The sequence below is a fragment of the Lithobates pipiens genome, unplaced genomic scaffold (assembly GCF_037356315.1).
Source record: "Lithobates pipiens isolate NorthernLeopardFrog02 unplaced genomic scaffold, aLitPip1_a1.2 Scaffold_27, whole genome shotgun sequence".
NCBI lineage: Eukaryota > Metazoa > Chordata > Amphibia > Anura > Ranidae > Lithobates > Lithobates pipiens.
Window position 1 is genome coordinate 124,978,381 of NW_027507788.1, and position 24,669 is coordinate 125,003,049.

Below are 24,669 nucleotides of genomic sequence, written 5' to 3' on the forward strand. Positions count from 1 at the left end.
TATCAGTTAAAGCAGTGCAGTGCGAAATTGTAAAAAGGTCCTTAGGCTGACAATTGGTCCGGGGCTGAAGTGGTTAAAAGAGAACTGTGGCCAAATCTTTTTTGGCCATACATCTCTTCTGGGTCACAGGAGTGCACTTGTGCCCAGAATCAGCTGACAGCGAGCTAAAATCTGCTGTAGGCTGACAACACAGCAGCTCCAGACTCTGAAAGGTTCCCAACAATAATGTCAGGATCCACTCAGATCCATGATCAGCAGCTGGCTCAGCTTCACAACATGCCACTGAGAGCCTGAGCCAGCTGCTCTTGTCCCCTCCCCAGCCTGGCACTCCAGTAAGCACTGGAGGGGCAAAGCGGACAGCCAGTGACTGACAGTCACTGTTCTCTGCTCCAGGCAGAGAACTGCGCAATCAGCAGCTTTGTAATCGCTCAGTTCTTGTGCTTAGAGTCAGCGGGGGACAGCTGCAGCAGGGAGGGGAGTATGCGCGTTTATTTTTTTTTCTTTTCCCACATTTCTCCCTTAAGTTTGTTCCCTGCATATGTTTTTTTGTAAGACAAACACAGACTTCTCCATAAGCACTGTGCAAGAAGCATTGATTTCACTGTCAGCTGAAGAATATAACAAGTAATCACACTTTAGCTTGTGAATAAGCCACTAGCAGTAGCAACCTGCATCTTTCTCTACTAGCCAACTATCTCTTAGAACAGCGCAAAGGGGACTTGAAACCAATATAATAAAACTTTAATCACATATAAAATGTTAGCAATGACCGCCTATTTGCACCAAACTGACTAAAGACACCGGATGGATACAAAGACACAGCTATGAACAGGTCTAAAAAGAAGAATTTTGTAAACAATCCATCACGAGTCTTCTCATCATTAACAATGATGTGGATGGACACACGGCTATCTCCGGAAATTAATATAGATAAATAAATGGACCTGAGGGATTCCACACAACCAACTCCATGTGGCCTTTAACCTGCATGTTGGTGGAAGAACGGCTCTAAGGCAGGAGATTCCTATTAATTAATGAGTTTAGCAGTAATGGTTCTCACCGAGCCCGGCTGATCAAAAGGTAAATCAGCGAAATATGACAAGTGCTCCTGGCCATAGTTTATAGTTTCATCTCCGAGGGGTTTTTCCGGAGAGAAAGTGCAATAAGCAACTGGCTACTCGGAAAAATAGAAAGGTCACTGTTCATTAATGGATTTCTTACCAGACCCGAGTATCTGTGTTCTATATAACTAGAAATACAATTTGCTTGTGAGTAGAAAAAGCATACAGTGAACGTCTATATCAGAAGGATGATTTTGAACAAGGAAAGTGTCTGATCTACTTCCCCATTTAAAGCTAAACATTTAACTGTTTTACCTGTCAAAGACATTTCAATTTCTGCCCATGCAGCCCCGAGATTTACATAGCACAGCCACAAAGTGTAATCCTGCCTGGCAGGGGAGGAGACACCATCTTTCTCTGCTGCAGTTTCACTTTCACTTACAGTGCTCTTGCTAGATTGATATAATCTTCATTTTATGTTATCTTTGATAGCACTAAGCAAATATTATAATTTCTACTTGACTAATGCCACATACACACGATCGGAATTTTGGTTGGAAAAAGCTCTGATGGTTTTCCCGACGGAATTCCTGACGGGATTTCACTCAAGCTGTCTTGCATACACACAGTCACACCAAATTCCAACCCCGTCAAGAAAGCGGTGATGTATAACACTTACGACGGGACTAGAAAAAGGAAGTTCAATATCCAGTAGCTTCCGTCTCATAGGCAGGTAAGTATAACTTTTGATTAAAAAATAACGAGACTTTACAATCTAAGTAAATGCTCTTTTATTATTTTGAATTGTGTGTGTTCACTGGTACTATGTTGAAAGACTTGAATTGCTTATATAATCAGTTACCCTGGGGTCATTAAAAATTTGTTTGAGAACAGTGCCAGGCAATTGTAGATCAAATCATTACATTTTGACCCCTTTCACACTGGGGCGTTTTTCAAGCACTTTAGCGTTAAAAAAAGCGCCTGTAAATCGCTTGAAAGAAGCCTCATCTGCAGTCCCAATGTGAAATGTCAGCGCCCGAAAAACGCTCGTAAAGCGCCGCTTAAACTAGCAGTGCTTTACCAGCGTTTTTTGAGTGTTGATGGGGTGCTTTTAACCCCTGCTAGTGGCCAAATAAAGGGTTAAAAGCGCCCACAAAACGCTGCTGCCAATAGCGTTTTTAAGGCGTTTTTCGGGCGTTTTACAAGCGCTTCCCATCGATTTCAATGGGAAGGGGCGTTTTAGGAGCGTTGTATTCACCGCTCCAAAAGCGCTGCAAAGAAGCTGCTTGCAGGACTTTTTTTGACGCTCTGCCAGCGCAGCGCCTCAGTGTGAAAGCACTCAGGCTTTTACATTGGGATTGCAGTTGCAGCTTCTTTCAGGCGCTTTTTTTAACGCTAAAGCGCCTGAAAAACGCCCCAGTGTGAAAGGGATCTCGGTGTGAAAGCACTCGGGCTTTTACATTGGGATTGCAGTTGCGGCTTCTTTCAGGCGCTTTTTTTAACGCTAAAGCGCATGAAAAACGCCTGAAAAACGCCCCAGTGTGAAAGGGGTCTTTGAGATCAAGCACCATTACACCACACCTTCTACACTCATGCTGTGACTGGACAGTGAAAGAAGAAGCAGCTGGCTTCAGTATTTACAAGTGACATTGGTGAGCGATCAGAGAGGGATGAGAGCCATATTCTGGCTGATAAGAAGGCCCAGCCTGCTCAAGCCGTGCGGGATTCCAGGTACAAGAGCATCAATCTACCCCACTCCTTTATGTCAGCAATTTAGGAACTTTGCTTACCTATATGTAATGTAGAAGAGGTATTCCTTAAAGCGGAATTAAACTCAAAAGCAAAAACTTCATTTATTGCCGCTTACCATCATTAAATGTGGTGGCTGCATTACTTTTCTTTCTTTAAGGCTTCTTTCCACTCTGTTTTCACCTGGTGATCTGGCCAGTAGCACCCCCACTCTGGATGAAGGAACATAGATGGCACATTTGGACAGCAGCATTGTCAGGCTGGGGGTGGTGTGTTAAATGTACTAGCAGATTTAGATACACTAACACATTGAAACTGAACTCCAGCTAATACTTTACAATCAGTTACAGCAAACAGTTTTTTCCTTTTGGGTTAAAGCGGAGCTCCACCCTAAAGTGGAACTTCCGCTCATTGGAACCCCCCCCCTTCGGTGCCACAATTGGCACCTTTCAGGGAGAGGGGGGGGGGGGTGCAGATACCTATATAATACAGGTATTTGCACCCACTTCCGGCATAGATATCCGCAGATTCTGTGGGTATTTACGCCACTTCCTGCGGGTTCCCCGCTGTCTGCTGGGAAACACACGGATCCCAGAGACAGCGGGGACCATCCTTATTGCGCAGTGCGACTCGCGCATGCGCAGCAGGGAACCGGAAAGTGAAGCTGCAAGGCTTCACTTCCTGATTCCCACACCGAAGATGGTGGCGGCAGCACCCAAGAGCCGATCGAGAGATCGGCTTCGGGTGCCGACGTCACAGGTGCGCTGGGCGGGTAAGTGTCCTTATTTTAAAAGTCAGCAGCTGCAGTATTTGTAGCTGCTGATTTTTAAAAACAAAAAACGGCGGAACTCCCGCTTTAAAGGTGTTATATGAATAAATAAGATCATTTCAAGCCCCGTCAATGTAAACTGATACATTCTGCTGAAGAGCTCTTGCTTTTGAAAAGCAACAGACTTGCTGGCTGGATCACTAAATAGAAGAAAGAAAAGCTTAAAAAATTAATCTTAGCCCTTGTATACACGGTAGGAGATTCCGACAATCAAATCCGTCTGAGTAATTCCGGAAGAGGTCCGGAAGTGATGTTGCATACACACGGTTGGACTAAGTTGTCGGAAAATACGATTGTACATAACGTGATGACGTTATTTCGTTACCACGGGACTACGTTCAGGCTAGTAGCCAATAGCTTTGGTCTAGGAATTTGATCTGAGCATGCGTGCCACTTTGTCCGTCGGAGTAGGCTACACATGATCGGAGTATGTCCGATCGGAGCATTTTGTCAGAAAATGTTACCGGCAAGTTGGAAAAGTTGGTCCGTCGTATATTCCGACAAAACTGACACATTCCGTCGGAATCTCTGACCGTGTGTACAAGGGCTAATGCAGGTATCACATCTAAGAATTCGTAAGCTGCAATATAATAAAATGTTTGCTTTTGGGTTAAAATACTGCTTTATTTCGTCCAAAGTAAACTCCTCACTCCAACATACAGAAAAATGATTGTGTCAATGTCAAGTATTAAGTCCAGAGAAGTCTCTTCACTACTAGAGATGGGCTCAGGTGTGCTTGGGATCATAGTCCCAACTCACCTGCCTTATCCAGCCAGGAAGCCAAAACGGCACATCGCTAATCACAGGCAGCGAGACATTTCCCTGTCCGCAGCTGCACAGATCGGGAAATGTCTCAATGCCTGTGATTAGCGGCGTGCAGTTTTGGCTTCCTGGCCGGATTGGGAGGGTGGGTTGGGACTACGTTCCCCAACATGCCTGAGCACATCTCTGTTCATTACAGCCTTTAATAACATTTAAGCCCACCAGCTGCAGCATCAATGAAATGCAGAAGGATGACCTGTTAGTGTACAGCTCCTTTGCTGTCCAATCAGAAGCTTGGGAGGGTGTTCTTAACCACTTCCCACCCGGCCAATGCACATATATGGCCGGGTGGGAGCCATCTACTTCTGATAGGACGTTCAGGAACGTCCATCAGAAGGAGCGGGATCGCGCGCGCGTGCCCACGCAGCGGCGCGATCCCAAAGCGCCCGTGTCACCCAAACACGGCACATCTCAGATCGGCAGGAGGGCTCTGTGATTGGCCCTCCTGATCACATGACGGTCGTGTCCAATCACGGCCGTCATGTGATGTAAACAAACAGCCGGTTGCTAGGCAATCGGCTCCTCCTCTCCTCACACAGAAGTCATCGGTGAGGAGAGGAGAGCAGATCGCTGCAGCCGGCTGATGATCAGTGAGTATGGGCTGTATTTTACAGCTTTTTACTCACTGATCACCAGTCTAGTGTAAACACAAATCACCACACAGTGTAAACACAATGTCCCCACACATGTCCCCAAAACATACATGTCCCCAAATAATAAATACATGTCCCCCACATATGTCCCACTAAAATCACATGTCCCAATGATTATCTGCACACATATGTACGTGATCACCTGCACACATATGTACATGATCATTTGCGTACATATGTCCGTGATCACACAAACCAATTATTATACACTTAACGGAATTTTTTTTACCAAATACGTAGCAAAATACATTTTGGCTTAAATTTATGACAAAATTTGATTTTATTGGATTTCTTTTAAAATAGAAAAAAGAAAATATAGTTTTTTTTCCAAATTTTCGCTTTTTTTGCGCTTATATCGCAAAAAATAAAAAATGGAGTCGTGAATAAATACCACCAAAATAAAGCTCTATTTGTGCAAACAAAATGATAAAAATTTCATTTGGGTACAGTGTAGCATGACCGTGCAACTGTCACTGAAAGCGCTAGAGCGATGAAAGCTGAAAATTGGGCTGGGAAGGAAGGGGGCGAAAGTGCCCTGTATTGAAGTGGTTAACCAAAGTGTGCCAAGGTAATGGAGGTCCATGCTTGGCTGTGCTGTCCTGACTGGAGTGTCTGAATCACAAGACTAACTGATGAAAATGATAAATCTCATGGTTTGGAAAACAGTTTCTGTATATAATGGGACTGTATCAACAGGCTTTCATTTACATCAGATGGGTTTTGTATCCCCTATACAAAGATGGGTATGGAAACCCTACTTGAAGCAGGTCATAAGGAGCTCAACTGCAGGTTAAATGCACCTGTCAATGAATTCCAAACGTTTTTTAGATGCCACCTCATGTGATGCCACTGACACAAGCACTATTACGTATTTATGCATTTGCCTTAGGCTCACTTTTAAAAATAACAATACCTGATACGTTCAGAGAACGAAAGCCATATCAATCAAACTGTACAGGATTACAAATAACTAACTTCCCACTCACCTGTGTCAAATAGTCCACTAGTTCACACCTAGAGAAAGGAATATATCTTTCCTGATATTGTACATTCCAATCCTTGGGCTTGCTGGGTTTCCACATTTTTCTATATTCGGCCATTTTAGTGGAAAGCGAGCCCATACTGCGGGTTAATGAATGGCCTATACCAATCCCTGTGCGGAGAGCCCCCAAGGCTGTGTGCAACATGTTGAAGGCCAGCAATGTCCCTGGAGAAGAAAGAAAACACCAACACTAATCAACAAATGATACACGGGAGAATGGATCAAACCCAGGAGCCTGTAAGCCAAGGAAAATCTACAATGCAAAACTAGTGCTAGTAAGAGATATGGAAGGTTCTTGTACAGTAAACTTTGTATAGCACCAATAAAAACGATATATGTAAATGACAGGCCAGAGTTGTTACTGCCACTAGCTAGTGCATACAAACCTTGTAATTCTCTTAAAGCACAACTCCACTTTTGTTGGGAAAAAAAACATTCCCCTCTGGGTGATCTATGTATATGTAAGAATTATAACAACATTTGTTGCAGATTCCTACCTTTTGTTATTGTGAAGAAATCCCTGTATGTTCCTCTGTGCTGAGCGGGTCTAATGGGAGTGGCTTCATAATTATCAGTCAGCTGTGGCAGCTGCAGAGCACTAATGAGGAAATCTGCTGGGCCTGTATCCCTTTAGTTGTGTTCCTATTGGAATTATTTCACCAAAAATGACATTTTTGTTGCAGGGGATGCCTGAAATCTGACTTGTATCTTAGGCAAACTTCTGGGGAAATTGGTGAGCCAATCACACAAGCAGGAAATAATGTGTACTCTGTATACAGAACAACTCCTTGTAGCCATATTACAATGCATTCTCAGAAAATTACAGAGCTGCAGATTAAAAAGGAAAGGTCATTTTTAATAACATTTAATTACGATATGACTTGTATTGCAATTGTACACGCTATATTATTTTTTTCTTCACTTGCTATTTTTTATCCCCACGAAAGTAGAGTTGCCCTTTAATTTTGTGTATATTTTCTATCCTGGAGCCACCAAAAGGTGGGATACAAAGTTTTCTTTTATTTCTTTTTGCTGTTGCTGTCATGAGAATTTTATGGGATGTGAAACACACGGTTAATTGAGGAGTAATGAGTCTCCTAACCTCACTAGCCGACTACATAGCGCCATTATATGGTGGCAAAGTGGCTCCCGTGTTGGATTACATACCTAATACGTGATCCGGCACCTCTGGGTAGACGGGCCGAGATAAGTCACAGCACAATCTGATCAGTGGGTGCCGGCCAATGGATGATCACTGGAACCCGCTGACTGGTGAGGAGAACAAGGCAGGGCTTTGTCCTGTCAATGCGGATAAACTGGATTTTGTTTTCCTGCAAAGCAGGGAATATAATCCAGCACATCCCTTAATAAAACACCACATAGAAAACACAAAAACACTGGTTAGGCAAACATGTATCCCTTTGATCACCCTAACCTAGATGTTTAACCCATTCCCACCCAGAGTCATTAGTACGGTGACAGCGCATATTTTTAGCACTCATCACTGTATAAGTGTTACTGGTTCCCACAAAGTGTCAAAAGTGACACTTAGTGTCTGATTGTCTGTCGAAATATTACAGTCCTGCTAGATATATATATGTGCATCATTAACGGGCAGTCTGACCAGTGATTGTCTCGATGGCACAGTAGAGATGTAGAGAAAGCATATGTGGGAAGCGTTAGACTCTTTATAATGAAGCAGGCCACGTTTTTACACATTCCAGCAAGGTAAACAAGCAATAGGAATATTACTAGAATCTTTTTGCATTGACATATAAACAAACCATGTACCCCCACAGGCCCCAATTATAAATCTTGAATTGAATATACCCCATTGGTGTCCAGCCAGGGCAGTGTAAAGCCGCCTCTGAATCTGAGACCAGACTATTTTCTGCTTGTAAATGGATAACGAAGGCCTGTAAGGAGCATGGTTTATTTATATGTCAATGTTATACCTGATCTTTAGCATTACAGAACACATCCAAACCTGCAGCATCTTTTAACAAGGGAAATGGCCTATAGGTATGACAATAGAATAATGAAAATTTTACAAAGCTGAACAATTTTTTGACATTCACTCTACTGGAACCCCTTTGAATGCACAGGCCATTTTATGGAAAAGTTGAACTTCAACTTCTCCTCGGATAAAGCTCTGATGGTTTTCCCGACAAATTTCCGACGGAATTCGGCTCAAGCTGTCTTGCATACACACGGTCACATCAAATTCCGATCGTTTATAACGTGGTGACGTAAAACACGTTTGACGGGACTAGAAAAAGGAAAGTTCAATAGCCAGTAGCCAATAGCTTCTGTCTCGTAGTTGAATCTGAGCATGCGTGATTTTTGGTGCGTCGGAATTGCATACACACGATCGGAATTACCGATAGAAAGTTTTTCCGTCGGGAAAATTGAGAACATGCTATCAATTTTTGGCTGGTGGAAATTCGGACAGCTAAATTCGAATGGAGCATACACACGGTCGCATTTTCCGATGAAAAGCTCTCATCTGTCTTTTTCTGGCTGGAATTTCCGATCGTGTGTACGCGGCATGAGACTTTCTCTTTATTTTCAGCTGGTGATACAGCCAGCAATGCCCGGTACACACAGGAAGTCTTTTTTTCGTTCAACCCCACAAAAAAAAAAAGAAACATACAGATCGCTGTGCTAACACATTGGATGTTAGTGCAGTGATCTCCCCAGTGGGCTACTGTGTTTTGATACAGTGACTCCCTCTCTTCCAGAACACAGTGATCAGTGCTCTTGGCCATTGGATGTGAGTGCTGATTGGATGCTGGTTTTCCAGCATGCAGATTCAACAGAAGCCGGTCGTGAGATCGGCTTCTGTTAAACGAAGAGCTGTACACATGGGCCAAAAGTTGTCCAGTTTCTGCCAATTTTTGGTCAGTGTACCCAGCTTAAAGAGAAGTTCCAGCCTGGGGGGATGCTGACATCTTAGCCTCTGTTTGATCTGCAACTGTCATGGTGCTGCACATGTGATCAGTTATGACACCAATCATGGTTTGACAGTTTGGTTGACCACTAATGAAATGTGACAGTTAAGATTCCTGGCATGCTGGGAACGTAACTGTTTTTTGAAACTGTTAAATTGGTGGGTTTAGTTCCACGTTGCCAGACCAAACTGTTCAGCAAAAGTGAGAGTTACAGGGCTGAGACAAAACACTAAACACTGACAGAGGTGCTTACAATTATCAGCTTTTATTCATGAAAAACCTTTATCCCGAAAGGAAAAGACTAACTGTTTCTGTAACCGTTTAAAACATGTTATCTGGAATTTTAGGGGAACTAAACCCCCTTTATAGCCAAGGGCAGCTGCCCCTGTTTGATCCATAGCTGCCATAGTGCTGCACATGAGATCAGGTATGAGCACAAGCACCTGCAACAGTTATTGCTGACATGTCTTGAATGTAACTGTTTTGGCAAACTGCTAAATCATGTTTAATTCCGCTTTAGATTAACCTCCCTGGCGGTATGATTCAGTCTGAATTTAGGTGCTGAAAGCGGTACAATTATTTTGCATGGAAATTTTGCGTTTTATATTGTAGTCCTGTAATTCTTAGGAATAACTCTCTTAAATATGTTCAAACCAGAGTCTAGCAGACATCCCGGGTATGATAAAGTTTATAATATAATAAAGAAAAATAAAAAATATTCAATAATGTAATCAAATCCTAAAACACTGAAAAAGGGACACTTTTTGGTTGCTATGGACAATCTCCAAATTCCAGACAGAAAAAAACAGTATTTATAATATAAAAGTGCATACAGGGCACTGCACAGACCACTAGGGACAAAGGGGGTGTGTCATTTTGTAATACAGCACTGTAATCTGTAAGATTACAGTGCTGTGTGTGTTTTGTGTACTTTTACTTTTTTGAATTTGGCGCCGATCTCCGCTCCCGTGCGCCGTAACATCGCAGGGAACGGAGCTCGACGGCATTCGGCACTGTGAATCAAGCGGAGGACGGCTCGATCACACAGCGCAGAGGACATCGCTGGATCCAGGGGACAAGGTAAGTCTCACTGTGTCCTCCCCTGCATTCAGCGAAGCGATCTCGAATCTGGCTCGGGGTTACCGCTCCTATCAGTAAATTCCTAACCCGAGCCAGACTCGGGATTACCGCTAGGGGGGGTTAAATAAAATTAGAACTAAACCCTCCAAACCGCACCTCTCCTCCAGACGTCCATGAGCTTCCTTGCCAGCACCAATATCCTCTCTCCAGGTTTGGCCTTCTCTGCCACCTTGATTGGCTGGGCCAGGATGATGCAAGTCCAGCACACGAACATAGGAGCTCATTCATCCACTGAGGTGTGCCGACAATGTACAATGAGCTGTGCGACTTAGTGTACATTCTAAAGCAGTGGTCATCAACCCTGTCCTCAGGGCCCACTAACAGGCCAGGTTTGCAAGATAACTCAAATACATCACAGGTGATATCATTTGCTGCTCAGTGATTGTAGTATTCTAGTCTGCATCTCCCCAAGGTAATACATACAACCTGGCCTTTTAGTGAGCCCTGAGGACAGGGTTGATGTCCACTGTTCTAAAGCTTCTTGCATGAAGGAAGATAATAAGGCTTTATTGCAGAAGAGTCATAGTCACAGTATGTCTCCTCTTCATTCTTTTCTCCTCACAAGATTTTTAAATAAGAGTGGGAGTTCCACTTTATTCACAAATAGAGTTCTTGGCTTATCCTGTATTCGGTGTCAGTGAGTGACTAAAATTTCCTGAGGCTAATGGATCAACAATACTGCTAGGTAATAGTCTCTGCATGGGGTGACAGCAATGACAGCTTCCATACTGTACATGCCGTGCTCAGCCACCCATACAAGTGAATAGTTGTATGTGGCAGTGCAGTGTGTAAATACGCTGAAACATGTTTTTGTTTTCCCCAAGAGCGGCCACATACAGCTATTCACTAGTATTGGTGGTGTTCTGTCAAAAGAGCCAACTCGTCAAAATCTCCAGTTACGTCACTTCCGGTGACTTTCAAGCAGCAGTAATTGCAGATTTCGATGAGTTGGCCGTTTTCACAGAACACGGGCAGCGTATACACTACGGTACACGACAAGTTAGCTGTTTTGACAGAACACCGGGTAAGGAGTAAAAAAATTGTTGCTTAGTAGCGGGTGAACTAACAAGTCCACTCATTATATTGTGCACCGTAGTGTATACGCTGCCAGTGTTCTGTGAAAAACAGCCAAGTTGTCGAAATCTGTGATTACTGCTGCTGGACAGTAGAGATGTGTTGGAAATCCTGCGTGTCCGATCACGACAGGAAGCCAACATTGCACACGGCTAATCACAGGCAGTGAGTAAGGATGAGCTCGGGCGTGTTCGCACACTCCACGTGCAGATCCCCCAGAAAGTCAGCATGACGCTGGGCTAATCACAAGCAGTGAAACATTACCCGATGCGTGGCTGCAAAGATCGGGAAATGTCTAACTGCCTGCGATTAGCGCAGCATCGTGCCGACTTCCTGGCGGGCTCTGCACGTGGAGTGTGCGAACACGCCTAAGCTCATCCCTAGCAGTGAGACATCTCCAGATCTGTGCAGCCACGAACCGGGAAACATCTCACTGCCTGTGATTAGCTGTGTGCAGTGTCAGCTTCCAGGTGAGATCAGGTATGTGGGATTTTCGAACAGGCCCAAGCCTGGAGAGTCACCGGAAAGTGACACAATTGGAGATTTTGACAAGTTGCCTGTTTTGACAGAACGGTGGCTGTATCCAGCATGTGGCCTAATAACTGTTCCTGTATGGTTAACAAAAAAACGTGCAGAACCTGCCAGGAATTCGGCACTGCGCTAATCATAGGCAGTGAGACATTTCCTGATCTCTGCAGCCACGCATCGGGACAATGCCTCACTGCCTGCGATTAGCGCAGTGCCAACTTCCTGGTGGGTTCTGCACGTGGGGTGTGCGAAAATGCCGGAGCTCATCCTTATATATTACTGGTCCATGGAGTCCAGCGTTGTCTTCCTTGCGGCCAAAGTTCTACTCTTTTATTTTTTGTACAATAAATTAAAATAAAAAATATTTTTTTTTATTTCAATTTTGGTGGTCCAGTTAAGTCCCATTAAGGGGGCGTCTCTTTGGGAAAGTTCTCCTTGCTGTTACCCCTCCGCCTCCCTTTTTGTACTCCGGTCTCTTTTGCTTTCTGATTTTCACACTTGTGCGTGTTGCGATATCTGGTGCATGCACAGACATGATGCAGGTTTGAACTCATGCAATACTTCAGAGGCTGTTAACATGCAGAATAAAAAAGCATTAAAATGCTTTAAAAAAATATATGTGCATTGCCTTCTATTGGTGTGCATTTTTATGTGTGTTGATTTTTAACATGCGTTTTTATACACATTACATGGCTATGAGTCCCTGTAAAGGACAAAGCAATAAAAAAAGCTATATTGTCTAAATAGAATTGCATTGTGTTGACATGCATTGTGTTACAATGGATGCATGTCGCACATGACACCAGCGTTGTGGTGTGAAGCCACATACACCCTATTGGCTTAGTCACATGTGAAGCAGCCCTTCCCACCCCCTCTCATGTTCATTTCTTATTCATTGATAATAAATATGCCCCGGGGGAGTGTAACCTGGACTCCCCATGAGGCAGTGGTGCCCATCTCTCTGTCATCCTGCCTCAGGGGAGGAATCTGGAAGTTGGGAGCTGCACCAGAACAGATCATTTCCATTTCCTAAAATAAACAACCTCCCTGTGATTGTGTAAGAGGGGAGAGGAAGTCCTATGGTGAAGTGAAGGTCCAATATAAAGGACTACAAGTACCAGCATACCTCCTGCCTAGTACACCTAGGACTTCCAATCCCCATAGACAAGTAACAAGCCAGGGCTGTCTGGACTCTCCCCCTGCTAGCAATCTCATGCACGTCCCCACACACAGGGAAATGAAGACAATTCACGTAACTAGTGATTACCCAGCCTGGACTCTTTCTATACGTCACATCAAACATTTTGCTGCCATAGTAACAATCCCCCCTCCTCATACCGACACAACATTACAAGACGCTAACCTCTGGAAGCACAGAGCTGACATTGAGATCCCGAGCATGCGCACTACGCGACCTCCGACCCTGCGTCTGGACACGGCTGCGTGCTTACGTCTAATGTCAGACGTCAGAACAGGATAGAACATTACGTCCGATAAAACGTGTGAGCGTGTGCCTGACGTCCTACCATGGTGGGATGTAATGGATGTGCTGAACGTTTGTCTCAAACCATTAAAGTTTTTTTAAACAGAAGGAACGTTCAAATAAAAATCTATATGTGTTGTGCAGGGAAGCTCAAGGGTTTTGTCTTTCAACTTTATCATGAAGTCTCTGACTGAACACAGCCAGAAATTCCTTCTGACTCTGCAATTAACCCTTTTTATTCATGTGTCTTTAAAGTGGAACCTTAGCCCCCTTTCACACTGGGGTGCATTGCAGGCGCTACGTACAAACCGCCATGCAAAATGCTCTGATACAGCCGCTGCTTTGTCTCCAATGTGAAAGCCAGAGGGCCTTCACACTGGAGCGGTGCGCTGGCAGGACGCTAAGGCCCCTTCACACTGGAGCGGTGCGCTGGCAGGACGCTAAGGCCCCTTCACACTGGGGCGGTGTGCTGGCAGGACGCTAAGGCCCCTTCACGCTGGGGCAGTGCGGGCGTCGGCAGTAAAGCGACGCTATTTTTAGCACCACTTTACCATTGTTTTAGCGGCGGTATTCGGCCACTGGGGGGGGGGGGGCGGTTTTAGCTCCTGCTAGCGGCTGGAAAAGGGTTAAAATCGCCCGCAAAGCACCGCTTTGCCGGTGGTATAGCCACGCTCCCCAATTGATTTCAATGGGTAGGAGAATACTGGGCTTTCACAGTGGAGTGAAAGGAGCCGCTTTTTACAGGTGCTATTTTTAGCGCTGTAGCACCTGAAAAACGCCTCAGTGGGAAAGGGGCCTAAAAAAGTCCTGCTAGCAGAATCTTTGGAGTGGTGTATACAGGTTCACCGCTCCTTCACTGCTCCTGCCCATTGAAATCAATGGGGAAGCGCGGTTATACTGCCAGCAAAGCACCTTTGCAGAGGTGCTTTGCAGTGTTTTGTAACCCTTTCTCAGCCGATAGTGGGGGCTAAAACCTCTCCACTAGCGGCCGAATAGCGCCACAAATCCAACGGTAAAGCACCGCTAAAAATAGCAGTGCTTTACCACCGACACACCTATCACCCCAGTGTGAAAGGGACCTTAGACTCAGTTCGCATATGGCTCATAGCAAGGGTCCAGTGCGTGTTGGCTCACCTCTTCGGGTCCAATTTCAGCCCAAATTTTGGGCTGAATTAGGACCTGAAACGGACCAAAGGATGCACAGCGTTATTGTGCAAAATGCGCCGCTGTGGAGATATGTGAACCGGCTTCGTAGAGAGCTGGTCAAAATCTGCTATTACGAATTGGATGCAGAGATCCTGCATTCAATTCGCAATGGTGTGAACCCAGCCTGAGTCAGAGAATTAAGTCCTCTTACATCACTTCAGGCTGGCCCCTTTTGCAGATATAGCTATATAAACATTAAGCACTTAAAGACTGCCCACCGCATATATACTGTGGGCACGCGTACACCTGCTGCACAGACGGAGATCCAATCAGCAGGTCCGGTGGACCCAATTTCTGCCAGCCACCCATGATTGCTCCACAGAGGCAGAACAGGGATCTGCCTATGTTAACAAGGCAAATCTGCATTCTGCCTCTCTGTGGAGCGATCGCTTACAACAGTGGTCACCCACCCTTTCCTCAGGGCCACTAACAGGCCAGGTTTTATGTATCACCTCGGGGAGATGCAGACTAGAACATAGCTCCCAACTGTCCCTGATTTGGAGCAATGTCTTTCTGTCCTTCATTCCCCCTCATTTGTCCCTCATTTTGGTCTGATCTATATAGTTGTATATAAAATGCACTTTTTATCTTTCAAAAAAGTGTTTCCCAGTAATAAACCTTTCCTCCAATTTCTAAATTGCTGCATTTGTACATTTTAAAAGCCAATATAAAGGAATAGTAGTGGTAAAAAAAAAACCTTCTGGATTTAATTAACCTTTTTTTGGTTAATTCTCCTTTAACCACTTCAATACAGGACATTTTCACCCCCTTCCTGCCCAGGCCAATTTTCAGTTTTCAGCACTGTCGCATTTTGACTGACAATTGCACACTGTCCCAAATGAATTTTTATATTTTTTTCTCTACAAATAGAGCTTTCTTTTGGTGGTATTTGATCACCTCTGCAGTTTTTATTTTTTGTGCTATAAACAAAAGAAGAGTGACAAGTTTGAAAAAAAAAACACAGTATTGTTTCCTTTTTGCTATAAAAAATATCCAAATTTAAAAAAAAAAAAAAATTTTTTTCCTCAGTTTAGGCCAATATGTATTCTTCTACATATTTTTGATAAAAAAAAAATTGCAAGCGTTTATTGATTGGTTTGCGCAAAAGTTATAGCGTCTACAAAATATGGGATAGATTTATGGCATTTTTTATAGCAGAAAGTAAAATTTTATTATTTTTTTTCAAAATTTTCTTTTTTTGTTTATAGCTCAAAATAGAAAAAACGTAAAGGTGATCAAATACCACCAAAAGAAAGCTCTATTTGTGGGGAAAAAAGGAACCTCAATTGTATTTGGTTACAGTGTTGCACGAACACTCAATTGACAGTTAAAGTAATGCAGTGTCGTATTGCAAAAAATTGCCTGGTCATTAAGAGGGTAAAACTTTCCGGCACTGAAGAGGTTAAATATAAATGTCTATACCGTTTAACCGATTGCTGACCATATACTGGCAAGGCAGCTCTCCTGTGCAAAATCACATACCTGTATGTGATTCTGCACTTCCGGGTCCGCGCATGCCTCCGGTGACCCGCTATGATTGGACCCAGGATCAGTGGGTCTGGTGGACGCGATGTCCTCCGGGACCCATGGATCGCTTGAGAGACAGGCAGAACAGCGGCCTGCCTGTGTAAGCAAGTATGTATGATCGCCATTCTGTGTGAAGGGAAGGTTGTGATCCTGTGTTCCTACAAAGCTGGAGGGTAAAAGTTTAAGGATAATAGTTTGTCGCCATTACACGAGTAGGCCAAATTTTGAAGTGTGACATCTTGGGTATCAATTTACTCGGCGTAACATTATCTTTCACAATATAAAAAACAAAATTGGGCTAACTTCACTGATGTCTTATTTTTTAAGTAAAAAAAGTACGCTTGTAAGACCGCTGCGCAAATACAGTGTGACATAAAGTATTGCAATGACCACCATTTTATTCTCTAGGCCTAGGGTGTTAGAAAAGAAAATATATATACTGTTTGGGGGTTCTAAGTAATTTTCTAGCAAAAAAAAAAATCATTTTAACTTGTAAACACCAAGTCTGAACACTGTCCTGCCCCAATCTTATCACCCCTTTCCTGACCTCCACCCTGGATGAACTCACCCCCCTCACTACACACAGAATCAGGCCTTGACCCCTACAACCCTGGCAAACAGATGACACTAGAAGTCTCGAAAAAACGTAGCTGCACTCTTAAACGTCTGTGGCGTAAGTCTCACAAAGACTTCAGCCAATATAAATCTGCCCTCCACACCTCCAAACTCTTTTTCATCACTCTCATTAAAGCGGTTCTTCACCCTAAAGGGGAAGTTCCGCTAATCTGATCCCTCCCCCCCTCTGGTGCCACAATCGGCACCTTTCAGGGGGGAGGGGGGTGCAGTTACCTGGATAATCCAGATATCTGCACCCACTTCCGGGCAGACCGCCGCAGACCCCCCCAGACGCCCCCCGTTGTGTTCTGGGAAACACACAGTTCCCAGAGACACCGCGGGGGACCCTAAGAGACGCGCAGCGCGACTCGCGCATGCGCATTAGGGAACCGGGCAGTGAAGCTGTAATGCTTCACTTCCCGATTCCCTGACAGAGGATGGCGGTGGGGGCAGCAGCGAGACGAGCGATCGCTCGTCATCTGCCGCCGACATCGCTGGACCCTGGGACAGGTAAGTGTGATTTTATTAAAAGTCAGCAGCTGCAATATTAGTAGCTGCTGGCTTTTAATATATTTTTTTTAGGTGCAGAACCGCTTTAACACCTTCTCATCCAGTCCTCATCAACTCTTCTCCACCTTTAAGGCTCGGCTCACACATAAACTGGCCGTGCAACGCTGTCCGTCCCTGTTTTCCGTTCTCCAGGGAGGAATCAGGGCAGAATCTTTGTCTGAATTCAGCCCTGCAACGGAGGCAAAGACACACAGTGTTCTGTGCAGTGCACTCTGCAGCCACCCCAGAGACATGTGAACCGACTCCATAGAGAGCGGTCATATTCTCCTGCTATGCATCCCCGCAATCCAATTCGCATAGGTGTGAACCCAGCCTTACTTTCTATTTTGTTCTCCACTGCCTCCACTCACTAACTCACTCACTGCCCAGGAGATCGCCAATCACTTCAAAAATAAGATTGATTTGATTTGTGATGAAATATCCACTCTACAGATATGCCCTACACTTAGCACCCCATGTTAACAGGTACAAACAACACTTCCCTTATTCAACCCTGCTACTATAGACAATGTTGCTAAACGTTTTTCTTTCAATCGGTTTTTATTGAGATTTAAAAAAAAGAAACAAATAAAAACATAATGCAGACAGAATAATGTGAAGGTTACCAAAGTGTTATTACATAGCGTACAGATTTCTGTGGGTACATTTGTACATCAGGTAGGCAGTAAAGCATGTTACTAGTTAGGATATTTTTAATCACTTAACAATACATCAACGTTATCCTTACAAGGAAAGTATGTCCATTTGAAGTATGTGTCTAGATATACCTTATGGAACAGTGTTCTGATCATTACGCTTTCGCCCCTTGACTGTCTTGTTCCCTACCAAGGTGAGCTCTGTTATGTGTTTTTTAACTAGAACTAGTGGAGATGGTACCATCTAAACTTGGTAGCCCTCAGTACTTGGTAAAAGTGAGAAAAGGATGAAAAGAAGAGAAAAGAAGGGTGGAAAAGGGAAAGGGTAGGAATAGATTGGGTGGAGAGGATGATGAAAAAGAAAAGAATAAGATGTCCTGCCGGAATGCTACTCTTAACACATTTTAATAGGGTACTAAGAAGGGGTTAGGGATATGTGCATGTAGTCAGCCCACAGTTCCCAATTTAAGGTGGACTTAAATTTTTCAACTGTGTCTTGGAGGATACTGACCATCTATTCCTGGGCCAGGATCCATGATATTTTTTGTTTGGCCTGGGTACTTGAAACAGTAGGCTTTTTCCATGCTTTCACTATAGTCAGTTTGGCTCCTAGGAGGATTAAGTGAATGAGGCTCCTCTTACTTTTAGTGGTTCCTTTGATTTGAAAGTTCAGCAGTGCTATGTGAGGGGACATAGGAATGGACAGACCAGTGGTCTTTCTGATTATTATAAAGATTCTATCCCAGAACCCTCTTAGCTTTGGACATTCCCACCATACGTGGACCATGGATCCTATATGTGCGCACCCTCGGAAACAAAGGTGGGAGGTTGATGGATGTAATTTTGCTAGTCTGGTGGGGACGCCTCCATCAGGGACGTGTTGAGTATACCTCAGGTTGACCATGTTATTGCTCTGTGCCATTCATCCAACTCCCATTTCTGTTGGAGATCATACTCCCATGCCAGCATATAGCTTGCTTTAGTGTGCACTAGTGAAAGTGACTCATATATTGTTGAAATCCCTCCCCTCTGCTCCGTAATCTGGCCACACCAATGTTCATATGGTGTGATGCTGGGTGGTAAGGGTTTTGTTCCCCACATGGAGTGTAGGAAGTGTGAGATTTGTCGGTGTCTGAATGTTTCACTTGAAGGCATTTCAAGTTTATTGACGCAACGATTTAGGGTAAGTGGACCCGTTAAATTTAAAAAATGGCCAATTCTGTTTTGCCACCACTGAAAGGCCCCAATGTTCATGCCTGGTGGGAATTGGGGATTATGGAAGAGATGAGTAAGTGGACGAATCGGAGAGACCAGCCTTGGGAGAATTTTGAGTTTGTCCCATAATGTCATTGAGTGAGAAAGCTTTGGAGCGAGAATCGAAGGTCATTTGCTTGGGTGACTCCACATCAAGAAGTCTAGCATGAATTGTGGAACTGCTGCTCTTTCCATATGCACCCGGGTTTAGCAAACCGAGAGTAAACAAACGATATCTGGGCTAACTGGGCTGCTTGGTAATATTTGAGTAGTTTAGGTAGACCCATCCCTCCTCTATTTCAGACTTGAAAAAGGATCCCCTTAGCTAGTCTGTGTCCCTTCGAACCCCAGACAAGGCTAATAATTTTCACCTGGAAGCGTTGCAGATGGTCTGTTTTAATAGGTATGGATAGGGATCGAAACAGGTATAAGATTTGTGGGAGCAATGTCATCTTTATGGAATGTATCCTCCCCAGCCAAGATAGATTGATTTGAGACCAGTCTCACAAATCTGATCAGTTTTTTAATTAATGGCAGGTAGTTGCTTGCATATATTTGATCTATATTTTGTGGTAGATGTACCCCTAGATAAGGAATCTTATTCTCATTTCATAAAAAGAGAAAATAGCTTTTTAGTCAGGAGCCTAATGAGTCTGGAAGATTTATGTTGAGGGACTGTGACGTTGACATGTTAACTAGGCGTCACGAATTTTACCAAAGTCGTCCAATAGGCGGCAGACATTTGGTAAGGAGATAGGTGGTGATGTGATGAAGAGCAGCGTATCATCTGCAAAGAGTGCACATTTGTGTGTGTTTTTGGCCACAACATACACCATGTATGATATCTGGGTTTCTATTGCTATTGCTAAAGTTTCAATTGCTATTGCGAAGATCGGGGGGATAGGGGGCAACCCTGCCTTGTTCCTTTGGAAATCAGAAAAAGCTCTGAATAGTATCACGTAGTATCATAGTAGATAGTATCAATAGTACACGGGCTTCAGGAAACAAATATGCTTTTAGAATGTTGGTGTAGTTCTGGCCGAACCCCCAGCGTTGTAAGATATTAAATAGATAAGACCAGGAAACAGAATCAAAGGCCTTTTGCAAATCTATAGATAAAAAAAGTTCATCTTGTGGTTGCCCCATCCTATCCTGAGCGCAACAGCGAAATAATGTCCGTTTATTGCCCATCTAATCTGATCTGGGCCTTGTCTGCCCAGGATGAACCCTACCTGGTCTTTGTGAATATATAAGCTTATGAAATAAGAAACTCTGCTAGAATCTTGGTTAATATCTTCAGGTCATTATTTATCAATGATATGGGTCTGTAGTTGCTAACCTCCTCTGGGTCTTTCCCTGGTTTCAGGATTACAGTGATAAAGGCTGAATTAAGTGAGCGTTCCAAGGTAGCTAATTTTCTTAATGCGTTAAAGAAGCATGCTAAGTATGGGGAAAGGATGGGTGCAAATGTTTCATAGTAGGGATTTGAGAAGCCACCAGGCCCAGGGGCAGGTCCTCATTTCAAGTTTTTGATAACCAGGGCTACCTCTTCAGCCTTTATTGGAGATTCTAATTCCTTTATATGGCTGCCTTCTAGCTTGAGGATAGGTAGAGAGTCTAAAAAGGACTCCACGCTAGTGCGGTCTTCCTGTGCTCCTCCTCTATAAAGATTTTTATAAAAATCATGGAAGGTGCCCATAATTCTCTGTGTGTTATGCGTCCCCGTGCCATTAGGAAAGAACACTTTTGGAAGAGTGTGAGAGCAAGGCTTGGGAGTTATTCTATCCCTCATGTGAAAGAATCGGGCTCCACTCCATTGTAGACTCTTTTCTGCCTTGGATTTAACGCTAATATAGCTTCGTCTAGTTTAGCTGCTGGTATGGATTTACGGTCCCTCTTATGTTGCTTGAGAATATTAAGGAATTATTTTTCTAGTTTATCTCTGTCCAGTCTGTGTGCTCTGCGAATTTGAGAAGAGATCTGAATAAGTTTCCCTCTAATGGTGGCTTTATGGGCCGCCCGTAATGTTTCTGGGGCTACACCTTCCATGTCATTTAGGAAGAAATAGTCATTGATGAGTCTCTCAACTTCACTAGTTCTCACCGGGTCACTAAAGATTGATTCATTAAGCCTCCAGTGACTGTGTCCTCTAAGGACTTGGGGTCTTTGTGAAAGAAGGAATATATAGTGGTCTGACCACACTGAGTCTCTTATGAATGATTTGTGCGCTAGGAGTATGTACAATGTGGACAAGAAAATGTGGTCAATTCTGGAAAAGGATTGGTGTGGTTGTGAAAAGTGCGTGAAGTCTCATGTTTGGGGATTGAGATCTCTCCAGATATCTGTTAGTTTTTGTTGGTGAATGAGTCTAGCTATTCAGAGGCTTTGTTTGGGAGGAAGAGTTGTTTGGGCTGCCGACAGGGGGGCCCAGAGGTCTATGCACCCTGTCCATTTCCAATCTGCGAGAGGGAATATCTGGAATGAGGGGAGAGAATGAACTGCAGCATTCACATCCATGACAGTTTCAGGAAGGCCCCTAATCCTGAAGTTATATCTGCGAGATCTATTCTTGAGCTCATCTGTCTTGGATATGGCTGATTCAAGCTGGTCTTATAGATCCTGTATTCAATCCGTGTTTTAGTTTGTTCTGGTGATTGTTGTGTCCAGGTGCGATTCAATTTTTTCTATGCGGGATCCTAAGTTCTGCATTTCCGCCTTATGTCCCCTGTAACTTTAGCTGCGATTTTGGACAGGCCAATGCTGAGCATGTCTGAAAATCTGGAGAACATATCTGCTATATTAGTGGGCAGGTCGGGTTGGAGGGCCTGGTGGTTCTCCCTCATCTGGGGGAGAATGAAGCTTTCTTCCATAGGGGATAGCAAAAAATCCTCCACAGTGTGTCCTATTAGGGATTCTGTGGAAGCTGGTGAGACTGCCCCTGAGTGGTGGATACTCACAGATGCCTGTGGGACTGGACTGAAGAGCAGGGAGTTCGGAGCTATGCTGTGTGCAAAGAGACCCTGTGTATCCTGTGCGTAAGGCAGGCTCGCTGCTGCTATCTTGGATTCTTGAGGAGCGGTTCTAGCTCTGGAAATGTGTGCATCCAGGGACCTGCGGACGGGTCCTGCTAACATGCAAAGCTGTGACTTGTTGTCCCTCCATGGCCGTTAGTGGAGTGGGTGTTGGGGTGTGTTGTATGCCTGTATGGGCGCTAGGCAGTCGGAGCAGTGCCGAGCTCCCAGTTTATGTGGCCATCTTAGGATCTGCCGTGCATGCGCCTCAGGCCTTAATTTCTTTCACTTCACTTTCGCTACCTCCACTGTGCAGCTCGTTTTGCACAGAGTGGCCCAAACCTCGTCTTCTGGGGTCCCTGGCGACTCTCGCAGCTCCTCTCAACATCAGATACATGGGTATTTATGTTTGATAGTGCCTCAAGAAATCTGAAATCTGAGTATATAAATCTTTACTCAAATTTCAATCCCCCTCCTCACATATGCAATGCAAGTTTTGAGAATCAGATCTTTCTAAATAGAGGTGTTGGGTGTTGCATTATGTTGTGTGTTTTTTTGTGCTTTGTCAGCTAATTCCAAACAAATGGCCCCCTACTTATCCTCAACACACAAAAAATGTACCTGCACTAATTTTACCAAAAAGCAGTGCACCACAACATGGGAGTATTACCATCTGTGCAGAATGGCGGTTAATTATCATACAGGGGGGGGGGGGGGGGTTGGAATTAACAAAGAGCTTCCTAATTAACACAGGGGGTGCAGAGAGCAGGAGAGTTGAAGCTGCTTGCTCTGGTTTCCTCTGTCCAGTTCTCTATTCAGTAGAGCAGTGAGTACTGTCATTAGTTCAGTGGACGGTGCCAATAGAGTAGTGGACGGTGTCAGTAGGGTAGAGACTGGAGTTGGCAGGGTAGTGGGCGGTGTCAGTCAGTAGGGAGAGGACGGTGTCGATAGGGCAGAGGACAGTATCAGTAGGGCAGAGCATGGTGTCACTTCAACAGTGGGCAGCTTTAGTAGGACATAGGTTAGTGTCAGTAGGGCAGCGAATGGTGTCAGTAGGTTTTTATTTTTATTATTGTATTTTTGTTATAATTTTTTACATTTTTTTAAATTATTGTCTACAATTTATTGTCTATAAATTATTGTCTACAATACAGCCCTGTGGGGGGGGGGGGGGGGGGGGGGAGCTCTGCACTGTCTCTCTGTTCATTTACAAACTGAAGCATAGTAAACCCAGTTTACTATCTTTAGTTAGGAATGAACACAGTGAGTGATCGGTACCCCTTTCCCTGCTCTCTATCATGAATCATGGAATGATATCCGCAGCTGCCAGTAGGAGGCACAGGAGGGAAAACTGGTATAGGTGGGGTGGTGGTGGGTTTGGGGGGACACAGAGGTGCCAGTGCAGCAGAAGAAAGAGGAACCTGGACAGAACGAGCAGTGGGGGTGGCGTTTACTTGAACCAATTCCCTGTAGTTCCCCCCTACAGCAGCTGAAAGTGGTATGGCGGAGAGGTAGAGGAGCCCGCTTTCAGCTGCTGCAGTAGGTACCTATAGGAAGTCAGTTCCGGTAAATGCCACCCCTGTCACCCATCCTGCTCAGGTTTTCCTTCCTTCTGCTTGTCAGTGGCACAGCATACTATGTTGTTCCTTCCTTGCACCGCTCTGAATATGTGGGAAGAGCAGCAGGGGGTCGGCAAGGAAGGGACACGGTCTACCAGTCACCTGCCTGCAACTGACAGGTAGATCACAATCGATGGGTTGCCGACCCCCAGTTTGGAGAATACCACTTTTCCCACCTGGGTTTAAGTGTAATGAAAATATATCTGTGAAAAACTAAGGGCTGTGCTGGCCTAAATTTTTACTGCTAATTTTATTTAGGCTTGAGCTGCACAATCTTAAGACTTTCAGAATCTTTCTAGCAATACCATACTGGAACTGGATGTAATTTATTTCTTTTGGCATTAAAATATTAGATGTGACTTATTTCCTTATTTATTTTTCAGCAGTTTATTCAATATAGTTCATGGTAATGAATTATGAAATATTTAGTTTGCTTCAGGAAAATGTGCAAGATCAATTTGTGTTGGGCTCTAGAAATCACATTGATTTGTTTATTCAATGAAGTTGCTAAGAGCTACGTGCTAATGTGGAATTTGAAAACAGAATCAATCACTGAATACATTATTACAAGCCCTTCCACCATACTGTATATACATGACCTGATATAAATTTATCAGGAAGAAAATTAAAGGGTCAGTTAATATTGATATTTTTGTTTTAGGAAGCTGCAGGCAGATTGAATCATTAGTAGGCTTCTTACATATCTTGCAGAATTTGGCCTTCCGATCTCTGCACTTAAAGCAAAAATGCAAGTCATTGTAAGATTTTAAAAGCTCTACATAAAAGAAGCAATCACATAGCTACATAGTTATTCAGGTTGAAAAAAGAAACAAGTCCATCCCATTCAACCAATAAAAAAATTAATAAATAGAAAATCTCTATATAGAGCCCTATATTCAC

At 44.0% G+C, this 24,669-nt stretch overlaps 1 protein-coding gene across 1 annotated transcript in view; it reads right to left on the minus strand.

The window, feature by feature from the left end:
• Nucleotides 1–13,313, minus strand: part of TMEM143 (transmembrane protein 143) — a 47,968-nt gene extending 34,655 nt beyond the window's left edge. Inside the window, exons 1-2 of the mRNA XM_077457429.1 lie at nt 13,213–13,313; nt 6,101–6,321 (exon numbers count right to left, since the gene is read on the minus strand). Of these exons, the coding sequence (XP_077313555.1) occupies nt 6,101–6,301 (201 nt within the window). The 5' untranslated portion in view covers nt 6,302–6,321; nt 13,213–13,313. The remainder of the gene's footprint in view (nt 1–6,100; nt 6,322–13,212) is intronic.
• Between the last annotated feature and the right edge of the window lie 11,356 nt (nt 13,314–24,669).